At 53.0% G+C, this 21603-nt stretch overlaps 5 protein-coding genes across 5 annotated transcripts; 3 read left to right on the plus strand and 2 right to left on the minus strand.

Moving 5' to 3' along the window:
- Positions 1 to 471: 471 nt before the first annotated feature.
- Positions 472 to 1499, plus strand: BZA05DRAFT_249058 (uncharacterized protein). Its single transcript, XM_051480012.1, has 2 exons — positions 472 to 636; positions 688 to 1499. The coding sequence occupies exon 2, from the start codon at positions 748 to 750 to the stop codon at positions 1450 to 1452; it is 705 nt and encodes a 234-aa protein (XP_051341199.1). The 5' UTR covers positions 472 to 636; positions 688 to 747; the 3' UTR covers positions 1453 to 1499.
- Positions 1500 to 7574: 6075 nt separating this feature from the next.
- On the minus strand, positions 7575 to 8622 carry BZA05DRAFT_249092 (uncharacterized protein). Its single transcript, XM_051480013.1, has one exon. It carries the CDS (start codon positions 8341 to 8343, stop codon positions 7804 to 7806), a length of 540 nt encoding a protein of 179 aa, XP_051341200.1. The 5' UTR covers positions 8344 to 8622; the 3' UTR covers positions 7575 to 7803.
- Positions 8623 to 16183: 7561 nt separating this feature from the next.
- On the minus strand, positions 16184 to 17337 carry BZA05DRAFT_392449 (putative NADH-ubiquinone oxidoreductase subunit B17.2). Its single transcript, XM_051483103.1, is given in 8 exon segments — positions 16184 to 16547; positions 16601 to 16738; positions 16799 to 16819; positions 16872 to 16914; positions 16966 to 17047; positions 17151 to 17155; positions 17169 to 17242; positions 17311 to 17337. 7 exon segments carry the CDS (start codon positions 17239 to 17241, stop codon positions 16496 to 16498), a joined length of 414 nt encoding a protein of 137 aa, XP_051341201.1. The 5' UTR covers position 17242; positions 17311 to 17337; the 3' UTR covers positions 16184 to 16495.
- A 138-nt stretch (positions 17338 to 17475) lies between these two features.
- BZA05DRAFT_392451 (uncharacterized protein) lies at positions 17476 to 19472 on the plus strand. The gene is made up of 5 exons (XM_051483104.1): positions 17476 to 17760; positions 17816 to 17887; positions 17937 to 18217; positions 18279 to 18973; positions 19022 to 19472. Exons 1-5 carry the CDS (start codon positions 17509 to 17511, stop codon positions 19297 to 19299), a joined length of 1578 nt encoding a protein of 525 aa, XP_051341202.1. The 5' UTR covers positions 17476 to 17508; the 3' UTR covers positions 19300 to 19472.
- Positions 19473 to 19544: 72 nt separating this feature from the next.
- On the plus strand, positions 19545 to 20866 carry BZA05DRAFT_392455 (60S ribosomal protein L2). The gene is made up of 6 exons (XM_051483105.1): positions 19545 to 19697; positions 19759 to 19799; positions 19864 to 19886; positions 19955 to 20106; positions 20172 to 20656; positions 20718 to 20866. Exons 1-6 carry the CDS (start codon positions 19690 to 19692, stop codon positions 20771 to 20773), a joined length of 765 nt encoding a protein of 254 aa, XP_051341203.1. The 5' UTR covers positions 19545 to 19689; the 3' UTR covers positions 20774 to 20866.
- The last annotated feature ends 737 nt before the right edge of the window (positions 20867 to 21603 follow it).

Genomic DNA, 21603 nt, shown 5'->3' on the forward strand with positions numbered 1-21603 from the left:
TCTCTCTCCTGCATCGTGAGCAGAGCCATATTCCAGTAAGGCCGTATATTGATTTATCATCTCGAGCAGAGCCTCTGGAAGAGTGAAGCGACGATATGTCGGTGCGGGAGTGGCTGAATGGAGCGGGTATACGGGACTGCGGGTCCAAAAGGGAACGCTACACGATGAGACTTGGCAGTTACGAGCATGAGACGCAATCCCCTCATGTCCGGAGTATATACGGGATATCCGCTCAGTCGTGTGCATAAATATGTCAGTACTTGGCTGACGTCCGCATTTCTATAGATCCAACATGACGGCGACCAGGTCGTAATCGAGCCCCTTCGTGCGCAAGAGATCGATCTCCAACAGCTCGAATTCCGGCGGCCAGGTCGTAATCGAGCCCTTCGTGCGCAAGAGATCAATCTCCAGCAGTTCGAAGTCCGGCGGCCGCAATCCTACCCGTCCACGTTTCTGCACCACCACCACCACCACCATCACCATCTCATATCGATGGGGTGCGTCTATCCCTATCTCCGATGACTCGGAATCCCTCCCGGGCTTCCTGTGCTCATTCGACCGCTCTCGCCTGGCCTGTGGCGCGCCGAACATTAGGCATCCTGCCCATCCCTCGGAAACCGTCCGCCTATCGAAGAGGTACGTCGTCGTAAACCAGTAAGCTCTTGCGTCGGCTCAACCCAATGACAGGATCCGGCAGATGCGTAATGCCTTCAGACTACCGCCTTACGTGTCAAGCGGTGCGAAGACATGACTCTTGCATACCACATCGCACCAGCCGACGGTCGCAGCAGATCGATGAGACGCTGTGTCGACGCAGCATTCCCACTCGTATGGTTGTCGATCGAGCTGCTGCTGCTACTGCTGCAGAAACCGTCCATACGGCCGGCTAGCCCGAACCGTTGTGCTTGCCCGATTCAACCAGCAAGATGCTGCCGATTCATTGCTGCGCATGCCACCAATCCGGGCTCGGCCAGAGGGCTCCCCGAACGCACGCTCGACGGAATACGAGCGACCGCCTCCGCTGGAGCGGGCTCCTTCTCTGGTGCCCCCTCCGCCTTCGCTGGAACGTATCCTTCTCTGGTGCCCTCTGCCTTCACTGGTGCGCCTCCTTCTTTGATATCCTCCGCCTTTTATTGGAAAGCCCCCATCTCTGGTGCCCTCCGACTCCGCCGACACAATACCCACGTAAGTATCTTACGGTACCTGTGTGTCGTCCAACACGTCCAAGCCACCAACAGCCAGGGCGTGGATAAGCAAACAGGCAGGCAGGCAGTCGAAAGGGAGGCTATCGTTACACTCGCAAAGCCTGCCTTATGCATCCTTCCCTTCCTTCCATTCCTCATCGTCCTCCCTTCCATTCCTTCCAATCCTCCTCCTCTGCTCCTCCTCTGCTCCTTTTCCTCCCTTTCCTCCTTTTCTTCCTCCTCTTCCTCATCATCCTCATCTTCTTGATCTTCCTCCTCCTCCTCCTTCTCATCATCCTCATCTTCTTGATCTTCCTCCTCCTCCTCCTTCTCATCATCCTCATCCTCCTCATCCTCATCCTCATCCTCCTCCCTGTGAGACGAAGGCAGGGGTGCCATAAGAAACCCCAAGGCAGGCCATCCAACCACGTTTCCTCGCTGCCTGCTGCTGGCCGCCATGCCAAACGTCTCGTTGTTTTTTTCTCTGCGGTTCTAGCCCATACATAGCCCAGGATGCAGGGCCAGGATGCTGAGGCATATCCCAAGCTGAACTCTGCCTGCTCTTGTTGCAAGATTTGCAAGATTTGCAAGATTTGCAAGGATTCGGCGCGGTGGGGCCGTGCTGCGCTGCGCTGCGGTATGTGGCTGGCTAACTACCTAGGTAGGTAACAAAGACTGCCGCTGCAAACGCTGCAAACCCCAGACGGCGGAGGCGGGGGCGGAGTACTTGGGCCCGTTGCGCTTGCATCATTGAGGATCGCCTCCAAGCAAGCAATGCTATGTAATAGCAATGCTAGTTAGGTACTATGTATATTTCGGACGTGTGGTCACTGGTCTTCCCGCTGTCTCCAACCGAAAAAGCACTCCTCCTCTTTTGCGGATTGCTGAGTACGCAACGAGTACTTACTTACTACCTACCTACATACCGTATGCTGGGGCCCCGGTTGCGGGAGCAAATGAACTGAATGGAATTCGGCATGCTGCCTCGTGAGTCGTAACTAACTAATACTCTGACGCTGACGATTTCTGGCCGAAACCAACCCCCGCTCGAGCTCGTCCCCTCAACTTTTTTTTTTGGCGGGAGGGGGCGGAAGCCTGAAGAGGGGGAGGGGGGGACACACCCTAACTACATAACTCTAACTATCTGTCATGTGAAACTTGTGGTTGGACTCTAGTTATGTGGTGCACTGGATTGTCCCGCCTTTGCATATACCTATGTGGAGTATTTATGCCACCGTGACACTTGCAAGGAAAGAGTGGAGTAGGTACAATACATAGCGGACGGGGAAGTTATCTCGGACCCTCCCCCAGACGCCCTCTCTAGTACCGTGCATCTCTACAGATGTCGAGTCAATGCTCTGCTCTGCTCTGCTCTGCTCTGCTCTGCTCTGCTCTGCTCTGCTCTGCTCTGCTCTGCTCTGCTCTGCTCTGCTCTGCTCTGCTCTGCTCTGCTCTGTGTATGCTACGCCGTTTGCCCCGATTGCTCTGTGGCTCTGTGGAGTCTGTACATGGACATGGACAGCGGCACGGCAACAGCAACGGCAGCGGCAGCGGCAGCGGCAGTAGCATCATGGAATAACGAAGTTACGAAGATAAGTGGCACCTGCCACGTGCCCAGTGCCCAGTGCCCAGTGCCAACTGCCAACTGCCTGCCAAATGAACGCCGGAGCGGCAGTTGATACATTCGATAGTTACTCCACGGTACTCCACGGTACTCCCAAAGTAACTGCTAGATTATGTACCTGCTCTGGTTGCGTCCGTCCGTCTAGCGAATGCACCCTGCCTGTGTACAGTCATGCTTTTCCTAGGTATAGAGTACATATCATGGGCGGACGGTGGACCCGTGCTGGGGTTTGGACGCTGGATGCTGGAGAAGGGGCCCTCCTCTGGTAGCACCCTACCCCCCTTCTCCCCCTGAACACCATAATCACGCCGGCGTTTAATTTGTTTTTTGTGTTTTGTTTTTTATTTACTATTTTTTGTTTTTCCTCCCGCTGAGCAGCACCAAGTATCACTCGTCTACCTATAATCCCATGTAGAGTACAATACGTTTCGGTTTCGGTTCCGGTTCCGGTGCGCCATGCCATGTAACTGTTGCTGTTAGTGTTCGACTCAGTCAGTCGATGGAACCTTCCTCTTTCTGGCTGTGTATGTACTCGAGTACGTACTACGTGTGTTCATGGCCTGGCGGGTACTTATATGTGTGGACTTACATCTCATCTACCTTATCGTATGGGGTATGACACGATTGATGCTTTCGCGCCGATGAGTCGGTGACTCCGCGATGATTCCGCGATACTGGAACCTAAAGTGCGTGTGTGTACGTACGTGCGTACGTTCTTGTGCTACTGGTTACTACCCACGCATCCGTTATTTGCTTACATGTAGCATACCTAGGAGTGCTCACGCATCGACTACGACTACGACGGCAATGGAGATACAGGCCGGTATGTATACGCTCAACGAAACACGGCTGCCGACGTCCCTTGGTATGGAGGGACCTTCACACCCCCAACGGCCAGCCAGCCGATATTGGGACTCGGAAATCTACTTCATCTACTTCATCTACTTCATCTACTTCATCTAGGTACTTCGTCTCCACCAGCCCCCCCCCCCCCCCCCTCCCCCCCCCGCTCGTCTCTACATCCACATGGCAAGACGGGATTAAAGCTCTCGTCAAAACTCGGACCACTGATCGCTTAATACGGCTGCTTCTGGTTCGAAACATATGCCAGCCCGCGGAAACCACTGGGTGCTTCCCATTGTTAGGTATTTGTCCCCTCGCGTGGCTGCCTGGCCCTTGGCTGAGGCCGTGCTGACTTCCCTTCTCTGCCCTGCCCTGCCTGCCGCGGCGGGGGCAGGATCGAGTCCGAGCTCGAGTTGGAGGCGGAATTGAAGTTGGAGTCAGAGCCACAGTCAGAGCCAGAGTCAGACTGTTTCCCCTGCACAAGATGGGGGGCCTACTTCTTCTTCTTCTTCTTCCCTCGTCCCTCGTGACGAGTGAGGCTACCAGCTACATTATGTGGATAATCACAGCGTCCCGCGCTGCTCAGTCACGCAGTAGTCCGACAGTCGAGCCCTCCAACCTCCAAACTTATGTATGTACCTACTGTAGGTATCTCAACTTCCACAGGGCCACAGCAGCCATCCACGGGCACCTATCTATCTACCTAGTATCCAATCCAGCCGTCTTGCCAAAGTTCCACGGATGCAACCAGATAGTCCCGCAGTGTACATACCTGAGGTAGGTACATAGGTACTCGATGCACTCCGCACTCCGCACCCGTCACCGTCACCGTCGCATTCGGATTATTTCCCGAAGTTCATGCACCTATCCACCCCACCCCCTGGGTACATTATGTAGGTAGGGAGGTATGTAGGTACCCCCTTTCCACCATAACTCGAACTCGAAGTCAAACTCGAACTCGGAATCACCGTAATCCCATTTCTCCTCCTCCTCCTCCTCCTCCTCCTCTACTCTCCTTTAACTTCTCGTCAGTTGGCGGTATATATATACTTCTTGGTCGGTCACAATCGCCCTGACTGGGCCCTGACCTTTATGTAGGTAAGAAGTATGTACCCTGCAACTACCGACATGTATGTAGGTGGGTATTTCCATAAGGCTGCCGCACGCACACCCGATGAGATGAGATGAGCCACTTCGAGTCTTTGACGTCTGCCTGGAGCTGGAGAGTACGCAGAGGAGAAGGAGGAGGTGCGTGGTGTTAGTAGTAGTAGTGGTGGTAGTGGATCCTGTGCGCGCAGCGATTCAAACTCGACTCCGGAGGTGTCCACAACATTAGTTAACCGCGGGTACTCCCATCCAAGGAGTAGCGAGGTAACCGAGTGAAGGGGGGTATGTAGTCCCTTATTCACTGCATGATGGGTACAGGTACCTACGGCGCTCGGCAACCTTACCGATTGGTCAGGATGGAAGTCGTGTTCTTTCCCTCCCCAAAGCTTCGGTAGTCGAGTGATAATTTATGTACTCTACTGCTCACGATGTGGCTGCAACAGTCAACAATGGTGGACTTTGCTTCCATGTATGTCGTGGATTCCTCCCTCATACATAGCCCATGAACTCTGTACCCAGTGGGCTGATGGAAGCACCCGCAACGCCATCCATGAAGCTGCCAACTCCAAGTCTTCAACCTTCTCCCGCCGCGCCCACCATCACCACCGAGATTTACCGAGCACCATTACCACCACTCCAAGTGCCCGAGCACGGACCACATAAGGTGTTACATCAATGGTCATACATATCGCCTGTCATTCCGTCCAACCACGAAAATATGGCTCCTCTTCGATCGCTCCGTCACAGAACGGTCCGTCTTCGACTTTGGTCCGCCTGTGGTCCGCCTATGTATGTACCTATGACACCTACCTAGGTACATAACTAGGAATCACCTGGCTCTCCCTCCCCTTCGCTCTACTCCATCGTAAATGAAATACCTACCTACTGAACTACCCCCTTGCGGATGGATACCTACGTGCGTGCACCCCGCGGAAAACTTGTCTGACAGCGCGGACAGGTCCCTGGTCACTTCCTTGGGTCGATAGGGTGGTGCGCATCGTAGGTGAGCATGGCTACATATAGTTTTGCTGGTTTTCGGGGAAAATATGGTCCACAGATCGAATCGCAGTGAACCCAGGCGAGAGTTGCGCTTCCCATGTGCACATTACACTACCTAGCATGACCTGCCGAGTGATTGATTGATTGATTGATTGATTGATGACAAACCTCGGCAGGATCTATTATCTACATACATATGTATCCATGATCTATCCGTCGAATCAAAATTCGAGCAACACGCTTTCGGCTTTCCCGGCTTTTTTTCTGCAAAGTTGCCAATAACTAACGATGGAGACTGGAGTATGTATCCTGCTTTTCTCGTAGACGATAGGTCCAGCCGCACGCACCGCACCGGTTTTCGTCCATACAGAGGTCCTCCGCATTGGACCGTAGGTTATTTTACACCCGATCATGCCCCCCCATTTTTCAGGTTCAATAATTAATTGCCCGTGACCCGTCTAGATCATGCCAACACCTATACATACACATAGCGTTTTTCCGTGTGCACCGTCCACCATCCACCATCCACCGTCGTCCACCATCAAACCCTCCCTCGACCAGTCCGCAGTGACCAGTCGGCGCCGGCTCCTCGTACCTCCCGCCATCTTCCGCCATGGCCCTTCCCCCCGAAGCCATATAGCGCACCAACCAGGGAAACAGAGCCAGGAAGGCAGAAGGCAAAGTGACCAACACCCCCTCGCCCGCCCGTGCCGAACATATACGAGTGAGAAACCATGCACAGTAACTACCCCTGGACCTGGGGCTGGCACACCGTCCACCGCGCCAAACGCCAAACGCCAAACGCCAGCCGCGGATCACATCACAGCATATCATTCGCGTGCATCGCACGCCTCACCGCCTCATCAGTTTTTTTTCGGTGTCCCCAGTATCCGATTCTATTCGGCCGGCAAAACTGTACTCTACGTATCGTACATACCTCTCACCCGATATAGCCCAGTTAGTTCGCCACCGATCTCCCGTTATGTCATCTCCACATCGGACCTTCGGTTCGTTGACGGCAGCAGGGAGGGCCTACCTAGTAACTACCAGGGCCGGGGGGGGGGGGGGGGGGGGGGGGCGGGGAGAATCAGAGAGAGATCCCATCCATGTCAAAAATAGATATGCTTCCCCAAGTCCAAGTCCAAATTCCAACATCATTAGCCAGATATCACCATGAGTGCAGCGAGTGCAGTGAGTGTGAGCAAAGTGGCCCACCTCCGCCCGGCGCTGATGTACGTAGAGTCGGAAAAAACAACAGGACTTGGAAATGAACGCAGGTACCGCGAAAATCCCAAATTCACTGTAGACTTTACTCTAGAGTGGAGTGAGTTCATCATCGCATGAACTCACTCGGTCGAACAATTAGGTGGTTCGGATGGTATGTAGGAGTCTGAACATGCAGCCTTGCTTTCTCGCGCTGCTGGACCGGGTGTTTCTCCTCCCTTCCTCCCTCCCTTCCCCCACCGCCCCCCTCTCGTCTCCCCGATTACATGCCCGTCCCGTCCCGATCCCACTCCCACTCCCACTCCATCTCCCACCGAAAAACCAAACCAAACCAGACATTAAAGTCCTAGCACCTGTACAGTAAAATAAAAAAAACAACGGAAAGCCCACCCAAATCGTAAAAAACAAGTCCCATCATAATACACAACAAAGCAAAAAACAAATCAGCACTAAAACACAAGCACAAAGTGGAAGGGTGAATGGGCTGTATAAAATAAAAAAAAAACTGTGGCACCTAACAAGGCACAAGAGAAGAGAAATACTAGTTACTGCGGTAACGGTAACGGTCAAGATGCAAAAAAAAAAAAACCACTCCAAATTCCTACCTGAAAAATGACCAGAGGTAAAAATGAACAAGATGGAAGTAGCAGAAGAGAATTGCCGGGACTCCAACATTGATGGTATTTGAAAAGAACCTTTCGCATTCCACTAAACAAAGAACCAGCGCGAGACCACCATCAAAGATGTCTCCACGTCTCCCCCTTTACCTTTCCCCGAACGCCCCCATCATTTTCGTCTCCTTCGATTGCTTCGTCAACCACTCTATCTGATCTCCTTCAGTCCACCAATGCGATCAATGTCAACCGAATCGAAGCGTTCTTGTGGCCGACTCTGCTGGTATGGCGGGAGGTTGCTCTGGTCCAACGGCCTGACAAAACCGACGCCGGCTTCGCCAACCTGAACCACGACAACACGTCCGGAGACCCTGCGTCCATCCTTATCCTCCTCTTCAGGGAAGGTGATCCTGATCTCGGGGACGTTGTCCGGGGACAATGGCATCGGGCTGGAATTGTCCATCAGGTGTTGCTTCTCCGAGAAGATGAAAGTAGAGTCGCGGTTCGTCTGTATCGTAAGGCGGTTTCCGCGATTGCGGGTAGCCGAATCGTAGGAAGGTAGGGTTCCAGCCTCCTTGCGGGCACGGCGGATGCGGCGGAGAATGAAAAGGGTGCCACACATGACCAAGCAGAAGGCTACGAGGACCACGAGGGTAATGAGAAGGTCCCTCATGGTGTTGGAGCTGGGGCCAGAGCCCTCCTGAGCCCTTTCATGGTGACCATCGCGTTTAGAAATTATAGCGGGCATTGTCGATTATTGTAGTGCGGTAATCGAGTGACGAGGATATTGTAGCACGAGCAGCCGAGACGTAACGCGAGGACGGTTCGATTTGGCAGGTCGTGAGCAGTGAGCGAGTGTGCGGGGAGAGGGGGGGAGGATTATTATTATGGCGGAAGGTAGTCTTGGGTAACGATCGTGTGGTGATTAACTACAGTAGTTGCTGGTAGAGGCCATCGGGTCAGCGCGGGGGAACAAAGAGGTAAAATCGAGCCATGAGAACGCGGGAAAATGAGGGGAGAACAAAAGGTGACGCGGCCAGAGCACCGCCAGCTTGGGTATGATAGTTGGTTGCATGCGTTGTCAGACTGGATGGCATGGTAAAGGGCACGAGGGGGGAATAGTTGGGTGAATTGTAGGGATGGGCTTTGGGGGGCTTGGGGCGGAACTCGGTTCGGCTAGAAGAGACATGGAGAGTGGGACGAACGTACGTCGACGACCAAGACGTAGCTATGATGTATTGACCGAGTTGCGGTGGAGTTTGTAGATCGATCGGCGAGGCAGCGAGCGTGGTGTTGTTTGTGGTTGGCTAGGTTGCAGAGAGCGACGGGCGTTCAGCTACCAGCGAAAGAGTGAAGCTGATATCTGAGCGTTTTGCAAAGGAGCGAAGGGGGGGTCGGAGGTGAGAAGAGAGATTGAGGAGGAGGAGGAGGATTGAGGATGTAGGGTGACGGGGGGTGGAGGGAAGAAGAAGAAGAAGTAGAGGGAGCGAGGGAAAAGGGGAACGCCGCATCCCCGACCCACGCGAACAGTCGCCCAACTGAGATTCGACCTTCCGTTTGGATGTTTGGTTTGACTAGGCTTTTCTAGGAGATTGGGGGCTTGGCTCAAAAGAGGCTAGTACGCGACAAACGGGGTGTTGGGCCACTCACAGAAGCCGCCCTCGACGCTGCAGACAAAAGTGATAGCGTGCATGAAGAATTCGTCAGAGAACACTGCAAAAACAAAGGCCTGAATTTCTACTTGTGGGGCTTAGGTCTGTGATTCTTCACTTCCCTTTGGCGCACATTCTACTTGTGGGGGTGTAGCCCAGTGATCCTTCGCTTCCTTTTGGTGCACTTTCTGCTTGTGGGGTTTAGCTCAGTAGTTCTTCACTTCCTTTTGGTGCGGCCGCTCTGCTGTAGAGTAAGTGCCACCTGCTTACTTAAGTATGTAGATCACTTCAAAAGTATTCAGGTACCAAGACATCCTCCAGGTACAATTCCCAGGTGTCTCGTCCGAAGTGATCTAGTGGCTATACCGGTATGTACGATACAAAGGATCGAGCCATATCACTTTCTCTTCTCGTCGGCCATGCCTTCCATGGAATTCCATCTTCTCGGCGCCGACAGCGACAATCGTCCATCCCTCCCGCAACACACGAAAGCATGACTTCGCTACGTATACCCGGCGGCATGATTTCTCTCCTGGAGCCGCTGCTCGGTCGATAATAATGCTACATACATACCATATACAATGAGCACACCTTCACCATGAGTAAAGTTTTCTTCCGAAGATTAGCCAGAATAACTGCTAATGTTCCCTGTGACAGTCTCTTCTTCATCAAAAAAAAACCTTCTTGCTCGAGAACCAGGGATGAGTAACCTCCAGGATGAGGAAGCGCGCCAGCTCTAGGACGATTGGCACCAGCTCGGCTTCCCGAATCCAACGGGGAAGTCTCCTCCTCTCCCTCAAGGCAATCGGCGGCATATGCGGCACTATTGGGATCGGACGGTACCCGTAGAATCTTGACGAGGATGGCCGAATCGAAGTCGCCGCTGTGGGAGTTTACATTCGATATGTACATGCGAACAAACTTCCAGGAGGAAGGAAGTAGTAGTTGGCGTGAATTCGGTACATGAGGGTGTCCTGATCAATGAGGCGCGCGTCACGATACCTCGGGACGGCTGGTATCGGAAGGCCGAGGGAACCCGTGCAGTAGGAACGAAGGGTCCACAATGAACATGTTTTGCTGTTGGCGGTCAAATTCATGGTTATAAACCTCCGAAAAAGTCTCCATCCATAGCGGAGGACCCTATGGCTCGGCCTCAATGCGCACGCAGAACGGAATACTCGCCCAGACACTTCACTCTGTCTGAAGCAGGGCACAGCCCCCCCCCCCCCCCCCCCACCCCCCTAACGTGCCCGGCCGTTACTGGCCACTGATGCACGGTGTCCACGTTGAGACCGAACATGTTCTGGCCCACTATATATCGGAGAGTAACTAATCGTCTCTATATTCCCATCGTCTGTCCATGCAGTCCGAAATTCAGGGATTGCCTGGTTCTGTCGGCAGGTACAGCAGCAACCCAGTTGTTCGGCGTTCTTAGAGTACATCTCCAAAAGAAATCTACAAGGGATTCGACCGGATCGAGGAGTCCAACCGAGGAACTCCTACCCGCAAGCCTGTGAACACTGGACAGGATGTAAATAATGGAAGAGGAGAATAATCGGAGCAACCGAGTGTGGATATATGTACTGTAACCACCTCCATACACACGCCAGGAATTCTGTATTCATATGTACGTGAAGTATACTCCGAATTACCTATGTACCTACACGAGAGCACGAACCTGCACCTAGATTCCCGAAATGCATACACGCGTAGGTACATGTGCTTATGACAGCTCCTAGGGAAAGCGCTGCACTACCTATTCGCTGATGTGACGGGTGGTATGTATAATATGTAGTAAACGCAGACCGAAGCATACAGCCAACAGCCAACAGCCAACAGCCAGCAGCCATTCTTCACACCTCATAGTAGACCGAAGAATCAAGGGAGTGCTCACTGCTGTCGTCCGTGTGGTCGACAAGCACGATATATATGGGACTATACACCGTGACTCTCGAGTGGTGTGTGCGCAAGTAGCTACCAGTTAGCGGCCATTCCCAATCAGTTAACTACCGGGATCCGCCTCATCCGAACCGTCCGTGAAACCACAAGACGACATGACATCGGTACTTACTTTAAGTAACGTTAATACCACTGAAGAAAGTCAAACCATTTCACACTTTGCACAATATACATAAATCGGTACCTAGAGTATCATACCGACGGGCACAGTCACCTCCTGACATGAAAGCCTACGATAGCCGTAGCCACCGCACCGCACCGCACCGCACCGCTGGAACCGCACATCCGATCAGACTCCGCCCTATGTAACCAGCAGTCCCTGGGCGTGAACTCTACGCGCGAAAGTGAGTGCCAATGCCCTATCAATCGAACAGGTAGGTACTCTACTCTAAATACCGGTAATCGGTCAATCTCGCCCATCAACGGCTGCCTACATACCTACCTAGCCGACCGTCTTGCGCGCGGCTCGCGGCCACTAACTACTAGTTACCAGTTTGACCACCACCTGAGCGCGTCCGTGGCTCGTCACCGAGATCCGACGCCTCGCTTGCTTGCTAGTCTGGCAGGCCAAGCAAGCCCGGGCCGCGTTTATCGGAGCGGCTTCCTTCTGCGCCAGCTACATACCCAAGTGGTTAAGTCCTCATGTATGCGGCCTTAGTTACCCTTAGTGGCGCCCTACGTACGTAAGGGGCATGCATCATCGCGTCCATGATCCGACTTGTGGGGGTGGGAATCGAGAGGAGGCGATCGAAGAGTGGGCTATGTACATATCGACATTCGTGGAGGGCAAAAAACGGCCGCTTAGGTATTTGAAATTTCGCCAGTTTATTCCGTGGTACCGTAGTACCTACCGTAGCAACGGGGAAAACGGTCGTCCGAACTTTCTCCATGTACGAAAATGCCTTTGTAGGTACATACATCACACAAGAACGAGTAGAGCGTTTTGGAGGAGACGCCCGCCGCCGCTAACCACGAGAGGCCGAGTCGAATAGTTGTGGGCTTTTTTTGCTCGCGTGATCGGCTGGGGGAAGAACAGCCCAGGCCCATCCCACTGCTCACTGCCCACTGCCCAGTCCTACTGCCCCAGGCTCCTGCCCGGTTATTATTAGCAGCAGATGCCTGAAGGCTGAACTTGCAGGCTGATGGGCGTCACGCTGATCGCAAGCCCGAGTGAGAAGCCGAGAAGCAACAACATTCGAGCCAGATGTTGGTGGCTATCTAGTTGGCGCCCGGATTTGCTGGCCTGGCGCCCCGAGCTCGGAGATATGCAACCCTCGGACTCTGGGGTTCGCGGATGATTCCGATAGTTGTGTCTCCCATGTTGTCCGACTCAAAGGGAATAGGTAAACTTATGTATGCACCGGATTAGGGAGGGAGGGGACTGCACGCGCACGGCTAGTTAACTCCCCTGACTGCGCGCAGTGCTGTGGAAGCGTCAGAATTCACAGCAAGATTTGAGCCTTCATCCACTTCCACCTTCCAGGCTGTTGGGTTTGTGGAGCGAAGCCACCAGCCGTGGGGATTTCCTATGTACGTAGGTATCATAGTGGATACGTGTATCCCCCCCTTTTACGCCTGGCTGCGGCGCAGCTTATCGAGATAGTAATTTGTCATGCTAATTCTCCGAAGCTAGATGGCTACTTAGCCCCGCATCCATGTTATCGATATCAGAATCCCTCGATATCGTGGTCAATCAATCACAATCCTAAGAGCATTGGAGACCGGATGATGCCCATGTAGGGGAAAGTGAGCGGTGCCTACTACCGTGGTAGCTTGAGGAGCACTGCCGATGGGGAAGAATGGGGTATCTCCCCCCTCCGCCTCCGCCTCCGCCCTAGAGCTACATAGAAGTACTGCTCCGGGAACGCTCTGTCGCTCACCGCATCATCGTCTGCAGGATGATTCCTGATGAATCAAAAGATCTGTGCATGAGACAAGCTTTGAGTGATCGGCAACACTAGCAGGGGGCGGTAACTAGACGGCAGAGCCGATGGTGCCCGAGGAATGTCAATGCCATGACAGCCCGACCGCCATTTAATCATCCCCAACCGGCCCGAGATTGATTACCACAATGTGTCTATGGTGTTTGGACTTTGTGGATAGCCATAAAGCCTTCGAAAAACGTATTTCGTCAAGGATCTTGGTGTTGTAAGAGACGCTCGGCTTACTGTCGAGGGAGGCACTTGACAGCGGCGGTATATACCTGTATCTCTTCTTCTGTGGCATCGAGAGCGCTCCAAGTACTATCGGCATCCGGAACCCAGCTCCCAGCACAGAGGGCCAGCATCAAGGTCATATCGAACCCGCCATTCCTTGCGAATCCAGGGCTTCTGGCCACTCGCATTTCCGGTTACAACTCCTGTGGGAGACGTTGAGATCACCGCCACAAGGAGTACATAGCAAGAGAAATAGTGATCCTAAAATCAATCCGTCGACGTTAGAGTGCTCTTAGTTGGCACATGACAGACAGTCGGCGCAGATCCGGCTCCTTTGATACTCTACCATACCACTGTTCAATCGCTATTCTTGCAACTGCCGAGTCCTCAGCTGCCAGGCATCAGCAGGGTTTACTCCAACACTCGCATCCATCAATTTATTGTCGCCTACGGCCTATTTAGTCTATGGCGACCACAACCCCGTTTCCATCAAAAAGGCGTGAAGCTAATGGATTACGTCGAAGGTGTACGAGTGAGATCTCGTGACAGGCTTTGGTCCGAATCCCTCAGATGCGAAGGTGCATTACGAAGATGAAAAGTCCCGCTTCTTTGGTGAATCGTAGGGCAGCCGGTATGAGTAGTCCTAGATGCAACAAGGTAGTAGCCACTACGGATCTTGATCCCTCTGATTCTCCTAATATAGTTCTCCCTCCCCAAATTCCAACCGCAAACCGAACTCCGAGCAGACAGCCAAACAATGAACCCGACGCGAGCGGCGTGCGGACCGGACAGTCCTACATACAAGCTGCACCGGCAAGAAAAGCGGTATATTCTAGTGCTCGAAAAAATGGCAGAACCTGCAAGAATCCTGGCCACAGATACCCACCCCTGCATATGCTGGCATCGAAGCACTGCGCAGTCACCAGTGCGAGAGCTCACCCCGTGGACAAAATCCGTTGCCATTTATACATAACCAAGTAACTCTCAGCTGCCAGAAAACAAGACACATGCAGGCACAAGCGGCGGCGGCATATGACCCCGCAGATCCAGGCCGCAGCCGCTATCGCTCGGCTAAACACGTTTGGATTTCGCGGATCATAATCGATTGGCTGGGGGAAGCACTCGGGGGTAGTTAGCGGTACATCTCCGAGCACGTTTCTGCTTCGGACTTCGGACTTTGGTAGATAGATGCGCTCGGAACCGGGACTCGGAAGAAGGCACTATCCGAATTATTTTATCGTTTTTATTTTCTTCGTCCTTCCATGCGGCGGGTTTCTGATCGTGGCAGTTGGGATATCCTGCTCCCGTCTCCTCTGCTCCCCCCCGACCCCCGTTGGTTTACGCCAAAAACTATGAGCATTTTCTAGCTCGTTGGAGCACCCTACTTCCTCTCTCCGCCGCCTGAGCTGATACAGGCAAAAAAAGATGGATACGACGGTAAGGCTGGTATGGGCGTACATAAGTACATATATGCCGGCTCCTCCCTCCACCTCGCCTCTCGCCCCCAACTCCTTCTTCGGGTTGCGTGTCATGTGCGGTCTGGCGTCCCTGTTCTAGCCGATGAAGACGTTCAAAATGACGCCCTGTCCCTGGTCTTATCAGCTCAGGACGGGACTCACCTTTCCGACGTTGCCCCTTTTTCTTCTCCTTCCTTTCTTTTCCCACTGCGCAGGAGCGGTCCCCATGTCCGCAAGCTCCGATGGTACATACCAAACATAGTGTAGGGAGGTATCCCTCCGCTGCTTCGTCGGCTTATGTGAGAACGTCAGCCCAGTCCGTTTTCGTTCCAGCCGAATTGTATCTCACCCTGTATGCATCACGCCGAGCGAGATTTCATGAACCAATCCATTCGAAAGTGTGAAGATTTGTATTCTACATTCAACTTCTAGCTCCAATATAAAAAGGCACCGAAGGCGCCGCATGTGGATTGAATCCTGAGCGAGTAGCATCTACCTTTAGAGAACCTCGTTGGCCATCCAATCGTCCAATGGGAGCAAGGAGTTCCAAGGAGTATATATTCTCGCCCGCCAAAGGGCGCATTAACCTCGAACGTCGTTGCATAGTTGTATATTTGACCACGAAGAACCGGAATAAATCAATGAGGGTATTGTGTATAAAACAGCCTGCGCGCACTAACGCGGTTGGTGCCGACAGTTGAAGATGATGTGGCGCACGGTTACGCATGAGCATATATATGGGCGCGGTGAGGCACGAGCAACCGACCGCCGCGCGAGCCACGCTGGTTAGCCGCCATTGGGGTTCTCTCGACAGCTACTGTGGTAATAGCGGGACTCGCTGCTTCCAAGAAATCTTGTTGTGCAGTCTGGCTCACTACCCATTCCGCCTACCTAGTCGTATATTGCTGAACTTGATAAACACGAGCCCCAGTTTCCGAGTGCTCAAGTCCCGATACGATGATACCAGCACTCGGTACGCGAGCGGGAGCAGCGTAACCACGGCCACCTCCAACAGCTCCACGATCTTCCTACTTCGGGTCGGCGTTATGACAGATCACAGGTCTCCAGCAGCTTGAACGTTGGCGCTAGCCATGAGCATGGAAAAGCCATCAGTGATGATGGAGGAGAGAGAGCTGGATGGGATTTAAGTGAGGACGAAGGGTTGGTTTGGCTGGTGAGAGCGCTCACTTGAACATTTTGACGAGTGATGATACCTGTCTGGATACGTAGAAGGCAAGTGATTGTTTGTGAGGGCGCCCGGGTGGGCTCTTAAATGTAGTCAGAGTTGGTAGGAATAATGGACGCGGGTGACCACAAGAGCCATCGGAGACTACCGCCCAGCGTACCAGGGCATGTGAAGATGTCTATTTGTCACAGCCACTTAACGACTCGCACCTTTATATATCGCCATGCCTCTCGGGGGAGCGAGAATCTGCAGCATTCTGACATCATGTATGTATTTCGTCTGACAGCTCAACGGGAAGGAGTGTAACCTCCATGGCGGCAAATAGGATCACTCGTCTTTACGTACACAACCTCAGACCTTCAAAAATGAGCGAAATATACAAGTGTCATGGTTTAATTCCACTACAACTCCCCCCTGTCAGAAGCTCTGGTTGCGATTGAATCGGTGAACTCTCGGCACTCTACCCAAGCCTGACCGCTCGGTACAGTCCCTACTCCCTTGGCCGTGCCACAGGCTGCCACTCCGAAAGCTTGGGCTTCACACTGCACATTGTCAATACATCACGATTGGGCCGTGGGAGCTCTAGGGTGCTCACGTGGAGTATGGTTTGTATGCGCCGCGGGTCCAGGTGAGGTTGGGAATGTGGTCGGGCTTTTCCCATGGCCTCTTCTGATGCATCATGTTGGGGTCAACGTTCGGAGGCTTGTCCGTGAGGTAATGAAGCCAGGCGTGCCTGGTTGAAGGTCAGAGCTTAGTCGTAGTAGCTGTCGTGAGGACTTGAAGGGCGCATTACCATCCAGGCTCAACGTGCGCACTATCGAAGCTGTTAGCGCACCGGCAGATCATTCCGTGACAGGCCAACTCACGCATCGTAGTCAAATTCCTTGTACTCGACCCATTTGGTTCGCACTATCAGAGATCAGCTGAGTGGCGCTATTCGACTCGGACGCGGGTACGGACGGGGCAATTCCTCGTTATTGTTCTCGTAGAACTTGTTGCCGAAGCGATCGGTGCCGACGAGAGTTCCGGCCTTGGTGTCACCTGAGAGCGGGTGTTAATGCTGCGGAGCTATCACTCGACTTCTGAGCGCAAACCAATTCCCTACGCCAGTTAGCAAGGAGCAACAGAAACTGTAGCCGCGCCATAATTCGTTGGGGTACCCACGAGCATCTGCCAGAAGGCTTGCTTGGGTCCGATCCGCAAGAAGTTCTTGATGGTTCGGGTGGGAGTAGACATGCTGTAACAGTGAGCGGGTGGAGCTCTTGGAGCGCTGAGAGAGGAGCGGTGGAGCTGGTCGTAACGTACGTGTCTGATGGAGTCGTGGATCGAGTGGGGATGTTTAGTGGCGTCGAAGCAGCTGGCGCGCATCATGCCCGTCCCCCGATATCCGGGTAACACAATGCTGAGCTAATACCCGGATCTAAGCATGTGCAACGACGACATTGCTAGGTCCGGATAGGCAACCGGAGGTGAATACATTCAACCACTCCGAAACGGCCGCCAATGATAGTCACTCGTCTCCGTCCTGCAGTTCTGCGTCTGCCGGCGACTTTGGGTCGGCATGGATGTGTCAATTGCACGAAACGATTCATAGCCTCAGGGCCGCCTCATTCACCGGCACCAACCGCCGCAGTTCCAGCTGCAATCCTCAGTTCATTGACGAATGAGCTCGATAAGATTGCTCCGAGATTCGAGGTGGATGCAGAGAGGATCCAGATAATAAGGAGCCCTGCGGATTTCTATGCAGAACTTAAGGTAGACGATGTGTGCGGATTTCATGTGAATGAATGGGCGCTTATCAAAACCATAGAAACGGATACTCAAGGCAAAGACACGGATATTCCTGTCCACGTTATATATCGGAAAGACCGAACACGAGCTGGTTAGGTCATCTTAGAGCAACAGACGGTGCACGCACATTGACGAATTAGATCGATACCCTACGGCAAGCCCTTCGGTCTCAACCCAGCTTGAAAGTTTCAATTCTTTCGGATGCATTGCGAGGAACCCGAGAGACACCAAAAGCCTCATGTGCCTCTCTGCTTGCCCCTCTGGTGGAAGAGTTTGGCGAGGAAAGAGTGTCAATAAGGATGTATCACACGCCGAACTTCACCGGCCTCAAGAAGAAGATTGTGCCCAACCGGTTGAACGAGGGATGGGGACTGCAGCACATGAAGCTCTATGGTATCGATGATGAGATCATAATGTCGGGGTATGGCATTGGTAGCTGTGGGGTCGAATCGAATCCGAACCGGACTAACACGATGGCGAAGGGCAAACCTTTCTACAGACTACTTCACCAACCGTCAGGACAGATACCATCTATTCTCCTGTCCACACTTGACCGACTACTTTGAGCGGATACACAATGCTGTCTGCTCCATAAGTTATAGGGTCCTACCAGGGCCGGAGGAAGTGGGTGGATATGTCTTGGACTGGCCCGAATCAAATCCGGCACCCATCCCAGTCGACGAACCGGAGCGTTTCAAGATAGCGGCCACATCGCTGCTCGGCCCGTTGATGCTGCCGCCGGCCACAGGCGCAAACACACCCCCGACAGTAGCAAAAACAGTTGTATACCCGGTTGGACAGTTTACACCACTATTGCATCCGACTGACATCTCCACGGAACATCCGGCGCTGTCAACGGTGCTACGCGTCCTCGGCGAGGAGAAGGGCTCGAAGTGGCTATTGACGGCTGGATACTTCAACATCCACCCGCAGCTAAAAGAATTACTTCTAAACTCAAAGTCTATCAAGGGAACTGTTGTGACTGCCGCCCCAGAAGCGAATGGATTCTACGGCAGTAAGGGAGTCTCGGGCATGCTTCCACCAGCATACACGCTACTCTCCCGTCGCTTTCTGGAAGACGTGATCAAACTCGGCAAGGAGAACAGTATCGAGTTGCGAGAGTGGAAAAAGGGTGTCCACGGCAAAGACCCCAATGCGTGGACATACCATGCCAAAGGTTCGCACTGTCCCACCCACAGCAACCCGTAAGATACTAATCAAGTAGGTGTGTGGGTGACAATGCCCAACGAAGATAGCCCCAGCATCACGCTGGTAGGCTCATCCAACTACACGAAAAGATCGTACTCCTTGGATCTCGAAATGAATGCTTTGGTCGTGACCAAAGACGAGAAACTAAAGAAGCGCCTGGGTGCGGAAACCGATTGGTTGCAAGAGAACACGCAGAAGGTTACTCTAGAGGACTTCCAGCGCAGCGAAAGACGGGTATCCCTCAAAGTTAGACTCGCACTCTGGCTGGTGGGTGTGCTCGGCGGCCAGTTGTAAAGTTAGGTTTTGTACGATACGATGGCTTTTTTTTGAGCACGGTGGTGGTGATGATCCAAGGAGTGATCGCTGTAAAGTTTTTAAAACGTAGATATACCCGAGACCGCCGCTCCTATGTATGTCGATGTTGCCAAAGTCTCTAGTTCACTAGAGTGATGTACGCAAAGTGGGCGAGTGAACGCGTAGAAAACGAAATTATGGTCACGTGTCAGTGGGACTCTGCCAAGACATTGTTGTGTGCGGACTGTGGGGTGTGCGGTGACTGTCTTTCTCCCAAAGCCCCACTGCTGATTTTAGACTACACAATTTCACGGGTAGCAACCAACAGAACCACGATAACGACGACGCCTCGACACTCACCAACCGAACAGCACCAGAAACTCCGGCAAAATGGGAAGGCATGTCTACGATCGCTACGCTACATCGATAAATCGCCGACTAACGGTTTTTTGTTTGCAGAGTTATCCGTAATCAGAGAAAGGGAGCCGGCTCCATCTTCAGTACGTTTCGCAGCATAAAACTTCGACTTTTTGCGCTTCAGGGTGACTGACTTATGGTTTTTAGCTGCCAACACACGGCTGAGGAAGGCACGTTCATCACCGATCCATTCGCCACACTACCCATCGAATACTGACGATTCCTCCCTCGACTATAGAACCCGGCCAAGTTCAGAACCCTTGATTACGCCGAGCGTCACGGATACACTCGCGGTATCGTCAAGGAGATCATCCACGACACCGGACGTGGAGCTCCCCTCGCCAAGGTTGTCTTCCGCGACCCTTACCGCTTCAAGCTACAGAAGGAGACGTACGTTTGTCCGAGCTTCACCGATACGTGTTTCGACGGGATGGAAGGTTGACATTGGGTTGTAGCTTCATTGCCAATGAGGGCATGTACACCGGTCAGTTCATCTACGCCGGAAAGAAGGCCTCGTTGAACATTGGAAACATCCTTCCTCTCGGCTCCATGCCTGAGGGAACCGTTGTCACCAACGTCGAGGAGAAGGCCGGAGACCGTGGTGCGCTCGGACGGACATCGGGTAACTACGTCACCATCATTGGCCATGACACCGACACCGGAAAGACCCGTGTCAAGCTCCCCTCTGGTTCCAAGAAGATCGTTCCCTCCACTGCCCGTGGTATGATCGGAATCGTTGCCGGTGGTGCCCGTACCGACAAGCCCATGCTTAAGGCTTCGCGCGCCATGCACAAGTACAAGGCCAAGGGTAACAGCTGGCCCAAGACTCGTGGTGTTGCCATGAACCCCGTCGACCATCCCCACGGAGGAGGTAACCACCAGCATATCGGAAAGGCTTCGACCATTTCGCGTTACGCTGTGCCCGGTCAGAAGGCTGGTCGTAAGTATTCCCATGCCCCAGATTGGTGTGAGGCGGTGGTGCTGATCAACGCTTTCTATAGTCATTGCTGCTCGTCGGACTGGTTTGCTGCGTGGTACCCAAAAGACCAAGGATTAGATGGTTTTTTCTGGCTGTGCTTCGCTTTTTTTCTTTTCGGTGACGTTTTCGCAATGATAATCAAAACAACTACCGCGAAAGGAGATTTCCGTCAAGACTGTGAGGATCAAAGTGACATGCGCTCTTTTCGGTGCTCTTGCGTTCTTGCCCAGCTTCATGCCCTCCCGCTAGGCCTACAAACCCGCCCAGCTAGTGCCCATCACAAAAAGAAGCATTTGGAAATGCATAGCTGCGACCTAAGCTCAAGCCTATGCACCCCACAGACCTGTGGTAAATGGAACGTTCCTGGGGAGTTCCATGGGTTTGTGCGTACCGTAGAGTAACTTCTCCATCAGGCTGGGGTTCTTAGTCGCGGTAAGGCTTCTTTCCGCTGCGCGTGTAACATGAATTAGTTATAGGCCATCGCGGCGCCGTCTCTTGCTTGATCGACCGCCAGCTTCCCTGTGGACGCGCGGTATCCACATCACACGTACTCTACGGGCATGACGTCTCCTCGTCTTTTCGGCGCCGGTATATCTACACAAACCTACGATTCTGTCAAGACATATTCACTCAACCCTACTCTACGAACAGTCATTGAGGGAGGAAGGCAGCTCTTATCTTTTGCAGCTTGACGCCGTTAAATTTGAGGGCTCAGACCGTTTCGCTAGCAGTGTTGGACGGAGGCTCTTCCCGGGGCAAAACAGCAAAACAGCAAATCGATAAAATTCGACCGTCTAGACTTGACATATGTGAATCAAAAAAAGACGACTGAACGTCGGTACTTTCAACAAAATCCCAAAACAAAAACACGCACGAGCAACTGTAATCGACTACACTAATGAATTGAC

This window comes from Tricharina praecox (assembly GCF_024521635.1).
Source record: "Tricharina praecox strain CBS 144465 chromosome Unknown BZA05scaffold_7, whole genome shotgun sequence".
Classification (NCBI taxonomy): Eukaryota; Fungi; Ascomycota; class Pezizomycetes; order Pezizales; family Pyronemataceae; genus Tricharina; species Tricharina praecox.

Bases quoted from the DNA above. Each gene is read 5' to 3' on its own strand.
- BZA05DRAFT_392449 (XM_051483103.1), bottom strand. From the start codon at position 17,241: ATGTCTACTCCCACCCGAACCATCAAGAACTTCTTGCGGATCGGACCC. The intron at 16,820-16,871 runs GTGAGTTGGCCT...CAGCTTCGATAG, and splicing joins AAGGAATTTGACTACGATGC to TGCGCACGTTGAGCCTGGAT. The intron at 16,739-16,798 runs GTAATGCGCCCT...ACCTTCAACCAG, and splicing joins GCGCACGTTGAGCCTGGATG to GCACGCCTGGCTTCATTACC.
- BZA05DRAFT_392455 (XM_051483105.1), top strand. The intron at 19,887-19,954 runs GCACGTTCATCA...CCTCGACTATAG, and splicing joins CCAACACACGGCTGAGGAAG to AACCCGGCCAAGTTCAGAAC. The intron at 20,107-20,171 runs GTACGTTTGTCC...ATTGGGTTGTAG, and splicing joins TTCAAGCTACAGAAGGAGAC to CTTCATTGCCAATGAGGGCA.
- BZA05DRAFT_392451 (XM_051483104.1), top strand. From the start codon at position 17,509: ATGATAGTCACTCGTCTCCGTCCTGCAGTTCTGCGTCTGCCGGCGACT. The intron at 17,888-17,936 runs GTTAGGTCATCT...TTGACGAATTAG, and splicing joins GAAAGACCGAACACGAGCTG to ATCGATACCCTACGGCAAGC. The intron at 18,218-18,278 runs GTATGGCATTGG...ACGATGGCGAAG, and splicing joins GATGAGATCATAATGTCGGG to GGCAAACCTTTCTACAGACT.
- BZA05DRAFT_249092 (XM_051480013.1), bottom strand. From the start codon at position 8,343: ATGCCCGCTATAATTTCTAAACGCGATGGTCACCATGAAAGGGCTCAG.
- BZA05DRAFT_249058 (XM_051480012.1), top strand. From the start codon at position 748: ATGACTCTTGCATACCACATCGCACCAGCCGACGGTCGCAGCAGATCG.